This window comes from Leptonotus elevatus, chromosome 1, assembly GCF_054856555.1.
Source record: "Leptonotus elevatus isolate MCC_2025b chromosome 1, RoL_Lele_1.0, whole genome shotgun sequence".
Taxonomy (NCBI): domain Eukaryota; kingdom Metazoa; phylum Chordata; class Actinopteri; order Syngnathiformes; family Syngnathidae; genus Leptonotus; species Leptonotus elevatus.
The window spans coordinates 34,027,410-34,045,518 of record NC_141239.1 but is presented as its reverse complement, the minus strand read 5'-3'; the positions used below and the strand labels follow the sequence as shown (position 1 = coordinate 34,045,518).

The following is an 18,109-nucleotide window of genomic DNA, read 5'->3' as shown; positions in this document are numbered from 1 at the left end:
ATGGATTAAAAAATGGGTAGATTTTGCTGCTTAACTCGTATTCCAGAAACGCAATGTTTGAACTAGTGGGGGCACAACATTGTAAAGAAAGGTTTTGGGTTGACTTGGCCGTTAAAATTTTAAGATGCCACGCTTCTAAACCTGTAACAAGTCTTTACATATTTTTTTTCTACACGCAAACAAGATTAGATTGTGTAAAACACAAACATACCAAATCGTTTGTTTTTCCATGGACCAAGTTTCTTCTGATTTTTCTGCATTCGTCCATTCGTCGAGACTCCTTCAGCTTTGCCTTTCTGCGCCGCTACAGATGATCACTTGTTAAACACGCAGCTGGTAAACAAATATCGCGGCAGCTTACCTCGATGTTTTCCTTTCGGTCCCATGTTGGGCTTCAGCTCCTCACATGGACATTTCGATTCATGGCATTTATTGCAATGGCAGCCAAAGCAAAAACAATGCCCCACGCTGCCTGGAGAGAATTCAGCCATTGGAACACAAAGTTGACGGGTGCTCAGATGATCATCATTGCTTTCCACATGATCTGGTTTGACAACATCTCTATTATTGAGAGCGCACCGAGCTGTCGACGGGATGTTCTCCGCTGCTGCTGCTGAGCTTGAGGAAGTGGTTTCTCTTTGGTCAGCAGTGCAGGGAATTCCAGCTTGTTGCACGACAATACATGTATTCTGGTTTGGGGTTTGCTCAACCACAGGTTCAGAAGACCCATTTTCACCAGCCGCCTCTTTTGGGGGCGAGCTATCACAAGTCGGGGTGTCATTTTCTGCAGGAAATATGGCAGGGTCCGGTTTGGAAGATGCTGCCAGTTTATTGGTTTGAAGTGAATTCCTTTTCGGACTTTGAGGTGGATTTGCCTTCTCAGCTGGGGTGCTAAAAACAAGCCAAGCATCTGACATTGGGGCAGGATCTGAAGAGGATAATTTTAGACTCTGGTTCCCGTCATAATTGCCTTTCAAAACATCATTTTGGTTGGACAGCCCAACCTTTTCAGGGTCCTCGGTTCTCTCTGCAACCATCTGTAGTTTAAGCATACCATTATTCATAAGCCATTCCTTGTTAGGGATATAGGGTGCCAAAGATTCCACAGACCACACCGATTCATTCAGTCTCCCTTCAACTCGGGAGGTACTTAAAGGCGATTTGTAAGGAACAATCCCAGAAGCATTTCTGTGCGGGAGTCTAATGTCATTTTCTTCAATGTCTTGGAATTCATCATAATCATTTAATGAACGTGCTCCATTCTGTGAATCTGTTAACTTTTTGGAAACCGTCGCACCCACTGCTCCACTCTCTCTTCTGGATTCCAAAAGCCTGGGAGCATTCTGTTTCTTTGTGGCACTTTGGCAAACAGGTCCTTCGTAGTCCTCACAATTTTTGAAAGCCAGCTGATCCTCATTGTGAAAAAGTCCCTTTTCTGACGCTTTCAGTATCGCCTCCGGTAGTATGCCACACATCAAAATGTCACGGACAGAGACATGTCTTTCCTTGATAACCTCATCCTCTTGTTGTGAAGAGCTACAGACAGGAACTATTCCATCTTGAGAGCTCACTGACCATATGTTACAGTGGTCACTCTTGCAGGGCGGCACGTTTTCCTGATTGCCCAGATCCGCAAGCCTGTTCTGTTTTTCGGACACTTCACTACACAACTCTGCATCCTTACTTTCTGCAGGACAGGAACTGCTTTTTCTGGTTTCCTGGATTTCTACACAACTGCTGGTTAAAGTATACTTTTCAACCTCAGAATCTTGTTTTTGTGAGCTAGAACTGCAGGTGGGAGAACATGAAGCAGTTCCTCTACCTGAATCTGAAACGACATGGACCGGTCCCTCTTTGTCGCTACCAGAGTCTTCGGCAGGTTCTGTTTGGACCTCGGAGTTGGTGGTTTCTCTACCACAGGAAGAATAAGGAGTGCAAAGTCTTCTCGTCTGGTTTGGGTTCTGGAACAGTGGGCCTTGAGCGTGGACCATGGGGTGCAGAAAGTGTCTGTAGTCAATAGGTTGAACATGTGGGTGGGGCATGACATATGCTGGTGCCTCCATGTAGGGGGGAGGAGGGGGAAACTGGGGCATAACCATTCCGTAGCCTGAGAGATGGGAAAAAAATAAGGTCAGATTCAGTAGTTAAATGTCTAATTTAAAAAAAAAAGAAAAGCTGTTTGTGTCATCATAAAAGCAGTAGCAAACTACAGTAGACGAAATCAATTGGCAACACCAGACCTGCCTACAAAGATAATGCTCTATTTTGACTGACGCCGTCAGACGAATTTATTTGGAGTAATCACATATGTAGGCATAATTTGCAATGGTGTACTGTATCATCTTGAGAACTTTTTAATAATTTGGATTACCTCATTTGGCTGGATGAAAGTAAACATTTTAGACTTAGAGGTTGCACAAATCTTGAAGACGATTCATAGGAGGAGACTTGCAGAGTCACCTCTCCAGCATGCATTACTATTAAATATAATACCATGTTACATCGACATTTAATTTCCCCCATTTTGTTTCGGGTATCATTCAGACAGATGTGAGGCCATCAGCATCCGACAGCTCAGGTTTGCTGTTTTTCTATGCGTATCATTCCGGTTCACAGAAAGAATCTTGCCACGGCGGCAATATAGCAATGTTGCTTCAATGTCAATTGGCGAGCCATGGGCAAAGGAATTACACGCTTGCATAAACTGCAAAGCCGAAGCTCTCAGATACTATTTGTGTCATGTCATGTCCAAAATGATACCTGAAACGAAGCAGCGAAAACAGATTGTATAATGAAAACGCACTCTTGTGGCAGGCGAGAAGCACTTGAATGTTCCTACTGTGCATAATGTTGTTTTTTGTATCCAGTACTGTAATCTGTTAAATATAGATACGTTCTATTTAACTTTCAAGTACATTTGTTAATGTTTAAGAACTTAGTTTGGGTACTATTTGTCATACATTTGAACTAAATACATTTTTAATTGAATCTTTATGCACTGTATTTTTTTTTTTACTCCTTTATTTAAGTGTGGTGTTAATGTTCAAACTGTGCATCATGTTGCTGTGTCTTACAATAATAAATACACTTTCTGGAAACTAAATCTGTGCCTTGATTTTGATTTTTGATGGGCCTACTATGCTACTGTATTTTAATGTTGGTAATTATGTTAGTACTTGAAGAGTCAAGTATTTTTTGAAGTGGTTGGTGCAAAAAGTTTGAGAACTGCTGCATTACCGTCTGCCCTTTGAACCTCATTTGGCCCTCGTAAATACATGCGAATACAGTGCTTTTCACCCACATTTTTGTTCTACGACCGGGAGCTGAATGGCAAATTTCATCACTCTTGAGTCATGATTTGACCAATTCACCATGCCTTTCTGTGACTCTTCCGGTCTCCGTAGCTCTATTGCAATCTGGTAGCACGAAAAACAATTAAAGCAGAAATCAAGTCCCAATTTTTTTTTTTGCAAGGATATGTTACATGTGCCCCCACACATGTATTCTGATTAATACCATTTTGTCCTATAAGAATTAAGACTAATCAAATTTTATGCAGCACTGCTGTCTGCTGTTACTGAAATTGGGGGGAATGGAAAGTGCTGTATAAAATAATTTTAGCCTCCTTGGATGGCTAAAAACAGGTTTTTAGTCTTAATTATTATTCCACAAACAGAAATCAAAATACCATATTTAAAGAAGTGGGACTAATAACACATTATTGCAAAAAAAATCGTTTGATTTGACTTCCTCTATAAATTCCGGGTTGTAATTTAACCTGAAAATGTGTTGGTCAATTCATCAAAAAACATCTGCCGTGAACGTTATTGTTCATTTCCCTGCAAGAGAACAGCAAAACATTAACCAGTGGGACACGAAGCTCCAAATGAGTTAATCTATAAAAGGCCAGTGCATTTTAGGGTTACTGTAGGCTATACTGAAATTTCACTAAATGCCAAATATCCCCCAACTTTCTGTGTTTAGTTTTCACAGTACATATACCTATAAAAAGGGATGAAGCCTCTTATTACAGTACATACCCATGCCTGGGAAGCCCGCAAACTGGTTGTAGGAGAAGGGCATGTGCCACTGGTAAGGGACAAATTGAGGTGGAGGAGGGACATAGAAGACAGCACGTGTTGACATATGGGGGTTGGGAGTTGATCCTTGGTCGTGGCTTGGGCCTTGTGGTCCTGGATCCGGCTGTCTGGCGTTTGGTGCACCACTGGTGGCACGAAAGTGCCGCGCCCTCTCTTGTTGAGGGCAAACTGTTGGGCGTCTGGTGGCCATGTTTCTTTATATAAAAAAACAAAAAAAAAAACAGTTGGACATTCCCATCACATTTAATTGGTCAAACTCTTTTGGACTAGTGCAAGAGTAGACACCAGTACACAAAAACAACTCAACTTATCCACACGTTTAAGCAAATAAAGCTGCTCAAATACCGCACCATTTGAATGCATTGAGAAATATGCAGTTTTAAAAAGGCCAACCTGCTTTAGCTTTTAACAAGGCGACACATTTTGGTTGTCTTAGTAGTTATACTGAAAATATTAAGCATTCCTCCATACTTAAGCAACATTTGATCAATTACATATGCAATAGCGTAAAATATGTTGGCCCCTTTGTTTTAGAATTCAATAACGATTTCAGGCAAGTATGAATACAAATTCACTGCATTTAAGAATTAGGTCACCTTATGCAAAAATACTTAATATCAAGCTGTGTGGGGGGTGGGGGGGACCAAAAAAAACCTCCCAAATTGCATGGGCAACTATTCCATGGTGAGCAAAATAAAAAAAGTTGATCAAACTGCATGTTCTGATTAAGCCTGTATTTGATTTATTTTCACATCTTCCATCAAACTATCAAGATAATCTTGCAATTTACAGCAAAGGGTGTACTAAATCAAGCCTGATAACCACAAAATTGCACTAAACCAATTACATCAAACAATGATGGTTTTTATTGTTTGTATTTAGGCTTCTGTATGCCAAGCTAACATTTATGTTGACCAAAGTGTTTAATCTTTTAATATTTCTTGGCTAAGTCACAATACCGTTTAGAAAAAAAAAATACTTCTTGATCCAGGAATAAAAAAAAAAACCTCACAAACCTGCTCACTAAGCATCCAATCTTTAAATTAAACTGCACCATAATATGCTATTGTCATGAAAAAAAGATTCTGATTACCTTGTCGAGAGTATGTCAGTAGTAGACGACCGAGTGACTACAATCAAGCGACAAAGAGATTAAAACAAGCAGCACACGCGCATACGCACACGCAGCCCCACACACCTGAATTTAAGTGACTGCTCATCAAGCAGGTGTGTGACGCGCCACCTCATTTGGGTTGAACTTGAAGCCCATCAGACGTCTTGCAAACATAGATGTATTCCGCCTTGCCTACACTAGGGGGAGCCAAACGCACCATCTTTTCTCAGCACATTCAAGCCCTTCAATCAAGTAAAGAGGAAAACTTTACAATGTCACTTTCAAAATCAACCGATTTTTTTCAAACATTTTTTTTTATTGTGTATAAGAATGAATAATCTCATATCTCTATAGCCTAATACACAATTTTTAGCTTAGTTGAAGCCACATTCTGAGACAAAGTTTGCTCAAATATTTGCAGCTAAACTCATCTAGCTTTTGTTTATATATCAGTCATAAACAAGTGCCAAATGGAACTCTGAATTTTTTTTTTTTCTCCTCCAATATTTTAAAAATAAATAATATTGGGAAAGGTTCTGTTGCGTATGAGTTTCTGGTCTCCACTTATTTTAAGCTACTCTGATACAGCCGGCTTTGTTTTTGGTCACCTAAACTCTCTCTATTTTTCCTATGTGTGACTCCACGGTCTTAACAGGTTTTAACTAACAAACGTGCCAAGGGGCAACTAGGTAAGAAGTTGCAATAGCAAGAATAAAGATCACAGCAATATGACAGTCTGGCTCAGGGATGGGCACATAGCCACTTGCCACTCTACAAAAGTAGGCTACACAAACAACAGTTCACAGTGTTGACAGTTCATTTGAAGTTCATGAGGAGTTAGTACGTTTGTGGCCTCCAAAAATATGGATATATTCAATGTTTAATAGTGGTACAAATGTACATTTGGGCTAAATTGAACAAGCAGCCTTACAGACGGGATGCATCCGCGACCAAGGCCCAGTCCCAATACTCGCACTTCCACCCTTCCCGTTCTCGTTGATGGTTGCGAGTGCGTAGGCGTAGGTTGTCACAGTTCTCCGAATTTTAAGTACTACTGATTGTCACACCCAACTAAGTGGGGCAAAAACTTTTCTCCTCATCTGAACCATCCCCTGAGCAGTAGCAGGGGTCGCGCTCGGGAATCATTTGGTGATCTAACCCCAATTCCAACACTTAGCTCATTCACTGCCATTGACGGCTATAGACGTCAAAAATTCATTTGAACTATTTCTATTAGTTTAAAAAAAAATCCCCCCAGTATGTATTATGTATGTATGTATGTATGTATGAAAACCTAGAAAATAAATGTACATTTAGAACAGATATCAAATTTATGATTAATCGTGAGTTAACTATTGAAGTCATGCAATTAATTACAATTAAAAAATGTAATCGCCTGAAGCAAAAAAAGAAAGAAAAGATTATTAAAAATTAGGGGCGTCAGGCAATTACATTTTTTTGTCGTAATTAATTGCATGACTTCACTAGTTAACTCACGATTAATCGCAAATTTGATATCTGTTCTAAATGTACAATCAAAAACAAATCTAGGTTATCATGCTCTTGTTAACAAAAGTGGAAAAAAAAATTCAACTAATAGAAATAGTTCAAATGAATTTTTGATGTCTATAGCCGTCAATGGCAGTGAATGAGTTCATGCTGAGCTGACCCGGCCAGGGATTGAACCCACAACCTCCCAGTCTTAGGGCGGACAGTCAATTACTAGGTCACTGAGCTGAGTTTATAGTCTTGTTCCAATCTTCGGCAGTGTATTACCCACAATTCATTCAGGATTTGACCAAAATAGCGGGAAAATTGTGGCGTTCGATGGTAATTCATGTGCCGGTGTTGATGAAATGTCTTTTCAAGTGTAAGTATTGAAATATTATGTGAGTCTAATTTAATCAAAGCAGGTGTGTAGCCATAGCTTACATTGACTGGAATTTTCCTTTACTATTATTTTACAGCAGTTTTAATATCATTCTAAGCAGCAAAATTGCCAAAACAACAACCGCTGCCGCAATGTTTGATGACGCAGATACAACACAGTGGTGCAAGTTGAGAACGTCATGCGCACGTTTCAATTCTACAATTTTTGCACAAATGTAACCTGCGCTCTCGAACACTATGTGCACCTGTATTACGTGTAGGCCTACACTTCCATGAGTAGCGTAGGGTAGAGTGACCAAGTTTTCAAAATAAAAAAAACTCCGCGGCCTGGGGGGCCCTGAGGTGTTGCGCTTGCTCTGTTCCGGCGGGGGTCGACGGCTCCCCTCTTTGGTGGAGATTTTCATGCATGCCAGATCCACCACACCAGCATCTACCGAAACTCAGACACAATCTGTTTCCTCCTCAGGTTATTGAATCGGTGGAGGCTGGTGTCTCGGATCTCACGCGGCTTCGTCTGTCCTTCCTTCCTTTTCTCGGTCTCTCCGTTGGTCTCTTGAGGCCTCCCTGACTTTATGTTTTTTGGATTTGTTGGGGTCTGGATGTTTCTTGGGCTGGGGAGGAGTTCTGGTGGGGGGTGTCTGGTCGGTGCTGGATTTCACCTTCCTTGGTTTTCTTCGGTCCCCTCGGGTCTCCTGGTGTTCGATTTAGGTGAACGGTATAAGATTTTTTTTTTCTAATAGGTTTTCTGGTGAGCTAACAAACACACGCACGCACGCACGCACACACACATACTCACCCACACACACAAAAAAAAAAAAAAAAAAAGGTATGTATGTATGTATGTATATATGTATATATGTATGTATATATGTGTATATATATATATATATATATTTAAAAAAAAAAAAAAAAGAGCAATGATGATGACATTTCCGAATGAACAATACTGAGCTCTAAAAAAAAAAAAGAGAAAAAAAAAAAATAAAAAAAATAAAAATAAAAAAAACTCATGCATGTGCAAATTTGATTGGGAAGACGACCGTAGCAAAACAAAGTTACAACCTTGTTAAGATGTGAGGAAAATGAAGCAGTTACTTAGTAGAGAAGACAGTGAGAGAAAAGCAATTTCAATGTGACTGTGTGTCTTTAGTGCCATCTAGTAGTGAACTAATAATTCATTCAGTATAAAAAATCACTATTTATTCCAATAATATGTGAAAAAAATATGTTCTATCACATCAATGTAAATTTTTAGTAATCATTAATTATATTACATGGCTTTATACTGTCTTCCCTTTGTGTGTTTCTTTATTGGTAGCGCTGTTCATGTTGTACCCGATTTGGCCACTTAGGGGCAGTGTGGTTCCACACGGACTGATACACTGTTAAGTTGTAGCTACATTAGAGAGTAAAAGGAAAAAGTCACGATCAAGTTATTCCATTAAAAGTTGGCGGGGAGCCGTTCTTTTGAGTGATAAAAGTGCCGCGAGTAGAGCATTAATTAGCATTAGCGAGTCAGACTGGAGTAGATCATTACGATTCCTTTAACATCTATAAATTGAAGCAAAAATCAGTCAATCAAATCATTTTGAAGCAAAAATCGCCCTTAATCGAAAATCGATTCTGCATCGAATCGCACACCCAAAAATCTGCCATTGACAGCTATAAGCGTAAAAAATTCATTTGAACTATTTCTATTAGTTGTTCTTTTTTTCCACTTTTGTTAACAAGAGTATGAAAACCTAGATAACCTTTTATTGTACATTTAGAACAGATATAACATTTGTGATTAATCGTGAGTTAGCTATTGAAGTCAAGCGATTAATTAATAAAAAAAAATTTATCACCTGACGGCATTTAAAAAAAAAATTATACTTTTTTTTTTAAATTAAAAAATTAGGGGCATCAGGCGATTAAAATTTGTAATTGTAATTAATCGCATGAGTTTAGGTTTTCATACACTAGTTGAAAAAAGTGGGAAAAAATGTTAAACTAATAGAAATAGTTCAAATGAATTTTTGACGTCTATAGCCGTCATTGGCAGTGAATGAGTTAATCAAAACTACCACAACAAGAGGATGAGGTTATTTTCACAGGGACGCCAAATGTAGGATGATACAATAATGTTAGTTTTAGTGACTTTTATAAACTATAGTTTCAGTTAGTTTTTGTTTACGGTTTTTTTCATTTTTATTTTATTTTGCTAACAAAATGTTTTTTTTTGTTATTTTGTTACTTCTCGCTAACTTTTTAAAGGATTTTTAAGGCCTTGATCTACCTGAGGAAATTATTGTTTAGTTGATGATTAATATTCTATTCAGGGCACTCAGATTTGGAGGGCCCCATGAATGTGTTGGCATTGGGCCCCAACATGACTAAATGTGCCCTTGCTTCTTCTAAGTTGTGTATCGGATGCAAATGCAAAATATCTGGAAATAAAGCTGAAAGTAGAGCTCCATAAGCATCCTCTGCAAAAAGTTTTGGGGAAACAGTAGTTACTATGCAGGTGGTTTGAGTCCTGCTGTGGGCAATTTTAGCTATCAATACAAACATTTTTAGAAATATAAAGTAGGCACAATTATATCATCAATTTATACAACCCAAAAAAAGCACAGATGAAAAACATCTTCAAAATCATCATTTTGAGTAGTTTATAATAGGATCATGCAGTTGCTATGGTTACTGATGTCACTCAGCCATGGAAAATAGTATTGAGGAATATGGGGGATGGTTATTATGGAGAACAAGGCAAGGGAATCCTGTCATTATGTAATATTTATAGTTGGTAATGCTTTAGTTATGCAGCCTTCTGCCATAGCACCACTGAGTCTGTCGGGTAAAAAAAACCACACACACAAAATAACACTTGCAAACACGACATAACACTTTCCTAAACAATCACCTATCTATCACGGTCTTTTTTGTCTCCGTCTGTATGGTCATCAACGGTGTCCTAATTCATGAACCAAACCATTCTTGTTCATCAATGCCCCTTTCATAATGCTGAAGGACAAATTGTATACACACACACACACACACACACACACACCCCCACCCCCACACACACACACACGCACAACAGAGCTTTGAAGTGGACAGGACTTTGTTGGCCATATTCCTCCAGAATTCCACTTGGCTCATTAGTGCTCTCATTTCAACTCAGTCAAGATTGTAGTCATGATTATTATGCTGCAGGTTAATGAGACAGCACACAGTGGATGACATCGCTGAAATGTGCGAGAGTACAATACAATGGTTCCTTTATTTAAAAATATGGGGAATTATTATGACAAGGTGTGGTTGGTGCATGTGTGTGAGATAAAATGTCATTTGACTATTAATAATGGAGTCTTTGGTTTAATTTAGAATGTTATTCATTGATGTACTGCACGCTATAAAAAGAGAATTGTTGAGCCAATTTAAGATTACAAATTGAACTGTTGACCAACTTTTAAAAAATTGCTTCAATTGGTAACACACGATTGAATTAAGTTAGTCCAAAGTGAATATATTAAGTTGAATTAATTATGAGTTCATTCAATTTAATATATTCAACTGCATTAATCCAAAGTGACTCTAATACAAAGTATGAGGTTTAATGAACTCATAATTAATTAATATATTCACTTTGGACTACTGTTACCAATTGAAGCGTTTTTTCATTTTTAATTCGTCAACAATTCAATTTGTAATCTTTAGTTTAGTTTACATAACTCTAGTATGTAAACGACATGTCAGACTTGTGGATGTCAGTTGCCAGTTTACTTTGTTTTCTAAATATAATTCCAAGTATTTCTGATGATTTTAAGTATGAATGAGTCCTTTTGCTTCTCGTGTTTCTGGTATATGAAGAAGTCTTGCTACACAATCAATTTATAAATGTTACTTTTTACATGTTTACACAGATGCTATACAATTTACAATACATCAAATGTATGACTTAACTTAATAACTATCATTTGAAATAAGAATGAATTCCTCAATTCTTTTTTTCCCTCTACTTTGGCGCACAGTCAATTTTGCAACAAAAATGATTATAATATATAGTCCAGTCAGCATATGTCATGTTTGGGCTATCGCAGTGCCCGTGTCTGATAACAGTTGTGTGAATAGGTTATGATAAACCATACACTCTTCCACTGGCCTTTTGCTCTTGCGTGATAAGAGAGAGAAGACCCCACCCCTTACAAATATACACATAAGAAGAGGGTATGCTCAATTAAATACATTTAATAAAACAAATGTACAGTGCCTCATGTCACAGAGTGGAAGCAATGAGTGTAACATGATTATAATAATAGCATGAATAAAAGTTTCTTCATTCTGTATTTGGAATTCACACATCTCTGTCATTGTTGATATGTATGCACTCTGTTGATGTTGACCAGTCCGTTTCTGTCTCACTTATTTGTGGCATTGTATTTTAAGCGGCACTAGTCATGTTTCAGTCACTGCCCACAACCTGGAGCATTTGTCAAGATGTCACTTGAGGCCAGGATGACTTGATGGTGACGTTGAGGCGCACGCAAACAACAAACGAGGGCCACAGCTGTTGCAACATTTCATTAATTTTTTTAATCCACATGATCAATCACATTATCTATCTATGTTGTGCCAGCGGTTTGGATGTGTAATTATTATAATTTTGTTGTTGCCCTTGACGCACAGCATGCGTTGATGTGATGTGGACAGTAGAGTGCTTTGGAGGAGCACACAGATGAAATAAAATTCATAACGATACACATACTAATTTGTAATTAAAGTGACTCTAAGTTATTGTTACAAGTAGGTTAAAATTGACTATTGACATTAGTTTACCATAAACAGCACTGATTAATCCTTCAAGTCTAGCATAACGCCCCTTGTAAGAGTTAAATGCACTATTAACTCATTCACTGCCATTGACGGCTATAGACGTCAAAAATTCATTTGAACTATTTCTATTAGTTTAAAATATTTCCCACTTTTGTTAACAAGAGTATGAAAACCTAGAATCTTTTTTCTTGTACATTTAGATCAGATATGAAATTTGTGATGAATCGCAAGTTAACTAGTGAAGTCATGCGACTACTTATGATTAAAAACTTTAATTGCCTGACGCCCCGAATTTTTTATAATTTTTTCTCTTAAAAAAAAAAATTGGTCACTGCCATTGACGGCTATGAACGTAATTTTTTTTTTTTTTAACTATTTTTATTAGTTTAACATTTTTTTCCCACTTTTATTAACAAGAGTATGAAAACCTAGAATTGTTTTTATTCTACCTCTAGAACAGATGTCAAATTTGTGATTAATTGTGAGTTAATTAGTGAAGTCATGTGATTAATTACAATTAAAACAATTCATCGCTTGTTGCCCCTAATTTTTTATAATCTTTTTTAAATTAATTTATGGCAGTGAATGAGTTAAGCAATACTTTGCTGGACAAGCTTTTCACAAGAATAATTATTTGACAAATCCATGTAAGTTGCAGCCATTAGGGAAAACAAATCTAGGTTGTCTGTCAGGTACAATAGTTTGAACAATAGTTAGAACAATTTAATTAAGACAGTTGAAAAGAAAATCAAACATGGTTGAATGCATTTTTCTTTAACCTAGCATAACAATTGAAGTTAAAACAAATCTCGACAATATTTTTTATATAATATGTAATAGACAACACATGCCATGAAACAATTTAATAAGAAAAAATGCATAACAAAAAATTACAGGTGATCATTTTCTCCCGTTGATGGCTCAATTTGCCACGGCTTGGACTTGATCTAAATTCAAGATACGCCCCCAGGCTGTTTTTGTGACGAAAGACAAATTCATCCCACAAAGCTGATAAAAGCAAATATTCTATGCTGTTCAGTGAAAGGACAAAGAAGGAAGAAAACGGATAGGCAAAGTCAAGTGATAGAAATCAATGTTTCCCATTCTTTATTGAGCCAAGGCACATATTTTACATTTGAAAATAATTACACACCTCCAAACAAAAATATCACAAAAAGTGGATACATAGATGAATTAATTGCCATCTAATATTAGAGCATTTATTTATTCTACCTGTCACTATACGTCACAGGCATAGCTAGCTAGCTGCAGTTTAATAAATAATTTTTGTACCAATTAAGTGAAATTGAGTAGTTTACCTGTTGATTTCTCACAGCACTCTAATGTGCACATTGGGAAAGATTAATATAAATGAATGTTGTATTTATTTGAAGGAAGCACGGACTTGTCGACCCTTCAAAGGCTGAGGAGGTCGGTAGTTGTCTGCCATGCAGCACTCATCCTCCCCTTTTCCATTGAAGAGCAGACTGCGGAACATCGCCATCTATAGATGAAGGACACAGATGTTTTATTTGTAATTAAAAAACTTTTTTTTTACATATATGCAGTAGCTGAACTTTATCAATGCATTCTGTAACAGTTAACTTGAAACGCATTATGCCACAAGACACTTGAAAATCGAATATGGTTGAATGTGTTTTTCATAACAGCAACATGAGGAGGGGAACTGCATAATAATTATGATAATAATAAGCAGAAATGTTTCATTGAATGAGCATGATAACCTGCATTTGTGTAGGATTTATTGCGAGTCAGGTTTGTATGTAATGAACGTTCAAATTCCGTTTCAGGTGGTGTTGAGGTTGTGTCACGTGACAGGTGGCAGATGTTGATTGTCCCCACTTAAGCGTAACCTACTGAAAGAATGTACACTGGTGCCTTGAGATACGAGTTTGGTTCGATCCGTCACCATGTTTGTAACTAAAATTACTCATATCTGAAATTGTCGTTCACCATTGAAATGCATGGAAATGTGATTAATTCGTTCCAGCCTCTCAAAAGCAAACCAAAAAAATTCAATTTTTACTAAGAAAATAGGACTCTGTTATATTGTACTTTATATAAGCATAGAGCAGAAATAGAATTAAACTGTTTTTGTCATACAATGCATCTCTCGAATGGCCATTGTGCTGCTGCCCACCCTGACCAGCTGGGGGCAGTATAAGACAGATAGAAGGATATGCTTTACATGGATGTTAGTCTCAGCACTTCTCAGTTCACCTCAGCTCTTCTAAGAGGACAAATAATATATGACTTTGAATACAGCTGAATGTCTAAATATGTTGCTTCATGGTTTGTGTACAAATATCAGTTGCTTAAAGGGCTAAAGGCTTAAGACTAAAGGCTTTAAATGAGCGGACAAAAGGCTAGTATATGGTTGTAAATACACAATGTGTAATTTTCCTACTTTGATGTTTACAAGCTGGCCTCCCTCGCTGCAGTTAAGACAAGGTCAGTGCTTATGACTCAATAAGGAAGAAACTGGGCAAAATTGACATTCATGGCAGAGTTCCAAGGCAAAAACCACTGATGCCTTAAAAGAACTTAAAGGCTCGTCTTAATTTTGCAAAATACATCTGAATGATTCGTAAGACTTTTGGAGGAATACTCTATGGACTGATGAGCCGGAAGTTGAACTTTTTTAAAGGTGTGCATTTCTTTACATTACCTGGTGTAAATGTAACACAGCATTTCAGAAAAAGAACATCATAGCAAAAAGTCAAACATTGTGGTGGTACTTTGATAATCTGGGGCAGTATTGCTACTTCAGGACTTGGATAACTTGCTGTGGTTGATGGAACTATTCATTCTGCTCTGTCCCAGAAAATCGTCAGGGAGAACATTTGGCCATCATCTTGCCACCTCAAGCTGAAGCGCATTTGGGCTCTGCAGCAGCCCAACGATAAAATTTTTTTAAAAAACACACACACACAAACACCAGCAAGTCAACTTCTGAATGGTTTTGGAAGTCCGGACTTGAACTACTGTGGCATGACCATGCATGAAAACTCTCCGTATTAATGAATTAAAGCAATTGTGGAAGGAAGAGTGGGCAAAAGACTTTGAGTTGTTGCTTCTGAGGGTGGCCGGACCAGATTTGAATATTGAAATATTTAAAGAGATGCAAATTCACAAATGGACTCCTACTCTAACATGACAAAGTTGCAACATTTTTGGTTAATAAACAAAGTCAAATGAAGGGACAGTGAGACAAATGAATGTTTTGTCCAATATAATTTGCATCAATTGCAAAGAGTATATCTATTTTATTTGTTTATTAAAAGTACTGTACCTGTGCAGGGCTGACACTGATCTGCTCCTTGAGGACAATCCATGTGACACTCTCCAACAGAGGTGGTGTGGTCAGAGAGCCGTCATATGTCCAATAGTCCAGAGAGCCGGGAAGAAGAATCTCTGGGTTAAAGTTAGCAAAGGTGGTTTGCATTCCCTGTAAATAACACAGAATAAATAATGAGCGGAAAGAGATGATCATGATGTATAGCTTTTAAACTATAGATGATCATCATAATGGCAAAACACTTTTCATTTCAGTGTGTTTTTTCACCTTTGTCTTAATAGAAGCTAAGGCATCCAACACTTTCTGCAGTTTGGGGTTGGCAGCACCAACCTGGAAGATATGGATCCCAGTTAGTGGGAAAAAGAATCTTTTTTGTTTTTCATTTTTTTATAAAGATTATGGGACATTGATGAGTCAATCATCATATTTTCAGACCCACCTTGAGTAAGACCCCAACCACAGCAAGTCCATCAGGTTGGCTGGCCGCCTCTCCAAAGCTGGGATATTTGGTGTTCCAGTGCACCAGGTGAAGCTTGACAAGACCACAAAAGTGGAAACATTTAACAATTAGATATGCCATCTTTGAGGAAATAGTATTTTTTATTATTTTTTATTTTTTTTTGCAATTAGCCTACAAATATTTTTTATTGTTATAGTAGTGCATACAAACGGAGCTCTCTTCCAGTCAGCCACAATAAACAACATTTTAACCCTCCTTAAAAATAAACTTTTTTTTTTTTTTTTGCAGTACATACCTCACATGGGAACTTGATGCCATTGATTGTGTGCTCAGAACCTCTTTCATCACTGGCTCCCCAGTGGAAATGAAACTGCTTCAGACGGTAAGTTCCAGAAATGGGACCCCCAGTGAGGGCTGCAAGGAGACAACGTGAATTATGAATAACATAACATTACAAATATTAACAATTTAATTTGATTAAAATGACGATGGTATAAATTTTTTGATTTAATTATTTATATTGATCTTAATACTTTCGATTTCCACCTTCAGAATTGCCCTATGCTCTTTACAATATTGTGCCTTTCTGGAGTCACTATCTATTACTATGTTTGAAATGAGTTTATAATGATTAGAATCTTCCGTATGAGAAGTTTGACCAGGGCATGGCGTTTAAACCAACCAGATAGTGAAGTAAAAGAGCAGTGGCATCAATAGATGTTGTTATCTGCTGCAGTGCACACGGCAGGGTGGTGGCATAAACAACATAGCTATGGCCAGATAAAGACATGAAGGAATATTTGCAGTACAGTAATGAGTCTATATATACACGAGCAGATGCTGAATTACAGTATATTGCTCAATCAAATTGTGAATGAGGTTTTTCATGAGATGTATTCTTTATTTCGATATTTCAACACACTTTGAAAGTAAATTAGCCTACTATTGCATTTGATGAGAAATATAGCCAAAATATTCAAGAAATTTGAACAAGAATAGCAAAATAGAAAATCATGATTTCAAATGCTGTGTATTTGGGTTTGTATTTTACATATATGCAATCCTGCCATAGCCTACGTCAAATGGATTATGTTTGCGAAGAGTTGGACACCTACTTGAAGAATCAACATCATCCGAATAGTCAACCTGGAATGAGTGTCCATTGTTGAGAATGCCCATGGAGTTGGACGGGTCATATTTGATTTTCAGAGGCTTTAGAGAGGCTGAAAACGGGGCTTCTTTCGGGACGATGTTGATGGGAGACTGTCGGGGCCCATTGGCTAATGGGAAACCTTCTTCCCATTTTTCAGGACCTATTTATGAAACGAGTTACAAAAAAAAAAACGTGTTAATAATAATAATAATAATAATAATAATAATAATAATAATAATAATAATAATAATAATGATAATAATAATAATAATAATAATAATAATAATAATAATAATAATAATAATAATAATAATAATAATAATAATAATGATAATAACAACAACAGATGCGCATAGGCTAAACTCGTAATTAAACACAGTTTGAACTCACCGTTATTCGGTCCGTATCCCCATTTATGAGACATTTCTCTCCTCAGCACTACCTGCAATGACACGAAGGTGTGACAAATAGAAGTGAGTTTTTAGAATATACAAGTGTAGCGGTGAAGTGACAGAACGATGTCAGCAGGACAGCAGGTATTTATATAGGCTCCCCGCAGTGTGCTCACCCGGGTGGGTTTGGCTTGTTTCTGCAGCTGCGCCTTCATTCTGCAAGGAGGATGGCTCGATGCGGTCCGAATTGTTTTCTCTTGTTTTCTATAATATCAACAATTGGATTTGCGTTCTAATGCTTCAATCGGCACATCTGAATGTACACGGTTATACAATATCAAGCATTGTTTTTGCAGGATTGTATTGTTGTCGTTTTTTTTCTATGAAGTGTCCACCGGATTTGTTTGCAATATCCTGAAGTCGAATTTTCTTTGAGCGTTTGCCAGCGCTCACTAATCTAAATCGTCATCCACGTAGAGTTCAATATCAAAGCTCTTCACTGTGATAGAGGAGATCTTCTTACCTGTTATAATTTTTATTAGATCGGGTCTCGTCTACAGGTGGTCGTAATGTTGCAACGTGATTTATTTATACGTGATTCATACGAGCGTTATTTATGTATGTATTTATTTATTTAGCTATTTATTGATTGATTGATTGAATGGTTGATTTGTTTGATTTATTTTTTTTTTTTGGGGGGGGGGGGTAGCTCAAATCTTCTGGATCAACAAAATATTAACTATTATCTTTTTTAATTATTAGACTAATCTACAGTGAATATAATGTGGCAATGAATAAATCATGATTTAAAATATATATATAATATATTTTGCCTATCCCAAACATATACCCACCAACCATTGTCA

At 37.3% G+C, this 18,109-nt stretch overlaps 2 protein-coding genes across 2 annotated transcripts; both read right to left on the bottom strand.

The window, feature by feature from the left end:
- Positions 1–31: 31 nt before the first annotated feature.
- Positions 32–4,290, bottom strand: LOC147181804 (uncharacterized). Its single transcript, XM_086077294.1, has 3 exons — positions 4,041–4,290; positions 362–2,107; positions 32–304 (listed from the first exon to the last, which is right to left on the bottom strand). The coding sequence occupies exons 1-3, from the start codon at positions 4,288–4,290 to the stop codon at positions 186–188; spliced, it is 2,115 nt and encodes a 704-aa protein (XP_085933420.1). The 3' UTR covers positions 32–185.
- An 8,705-nt stretch (positions 4,291–12,995) lies between these two features.
- Positions 12,996–17,407, bottom strand: cahz (carbonic anhydrase). Its single transcript, XM_086094212.1, has 7 exons — positions 17,242–17,407; positions 16,814–17,011; positions 15,994–16,112; positions 15,678–15,770; positions 15,506–15,568; positions 15,233–15,388; positions 12,996–13,423 (listed from the first exon to the last, which is right to left on the bottom strand). Exons 1-7 carry the CDS (start codon positions 17,273–17,275, stop codon positions 13,304–13,306), a joined length of 783 nt encoding a protein of 260 aa, XP_085950338.1. The 5' UTR covers positions 17,276–17,407; the 3' UTR covers positions 12,996–13,303.
- Between the last annotated feature and the right edge of the window lie 702 nt (positions 17,408–18,109).

What these genes read in the sequence shown, in the direction of transcription:
- LOC147181804 (XM_086077294.1), bottom strand. Translation starts at nt 4,290, where the DNA reads ATGGCCACCAGACGCCCAACAGTTTGCCCTCAACAAGAGAGGGCGCGG. An exon ending in TGCGGGCTTCCCAGGCATGG is followed by an intron (nt 2,108 to 4,040) that starts GTATGTACTGTA and finishes CCCATCTCTCAG; the next exon opens with GCTACGGAATGGTTATGCCC. An exon ending in ACCGAAAGGAAAACATCGAG is followed by an intron (nt 305 to 361) that starts GTAAGCTGCCGC and finishes GATCATCTGTAG; the next exon opens with CGGCGCAGAAAGGCAAAGCT.
- cahz (XM_086094212.1), bottom strand. Translation starts at nt 17,275, where the DNA reads ATGTCTCATAAATGGGGATACGGACCGAATAACG. An exon ending in GGGATACGGACCGAATAACG is followed by an intron (nt 17,012 to 17,241) that starts GTGAGTTCAAAC and finishes TTTCATAAATAG; the next exon opens with GTCCTGAAAAATGGGAAGAA. An exon ending in GCATCAAGTTCCCATGTGAG is followed by an intron (nt 15,771 to 15,993) that starts GTATGTACTGCA and finishes GGTCTTGTCAAG; the next exon opens with CTTCACCTGGTGCACTGGAA.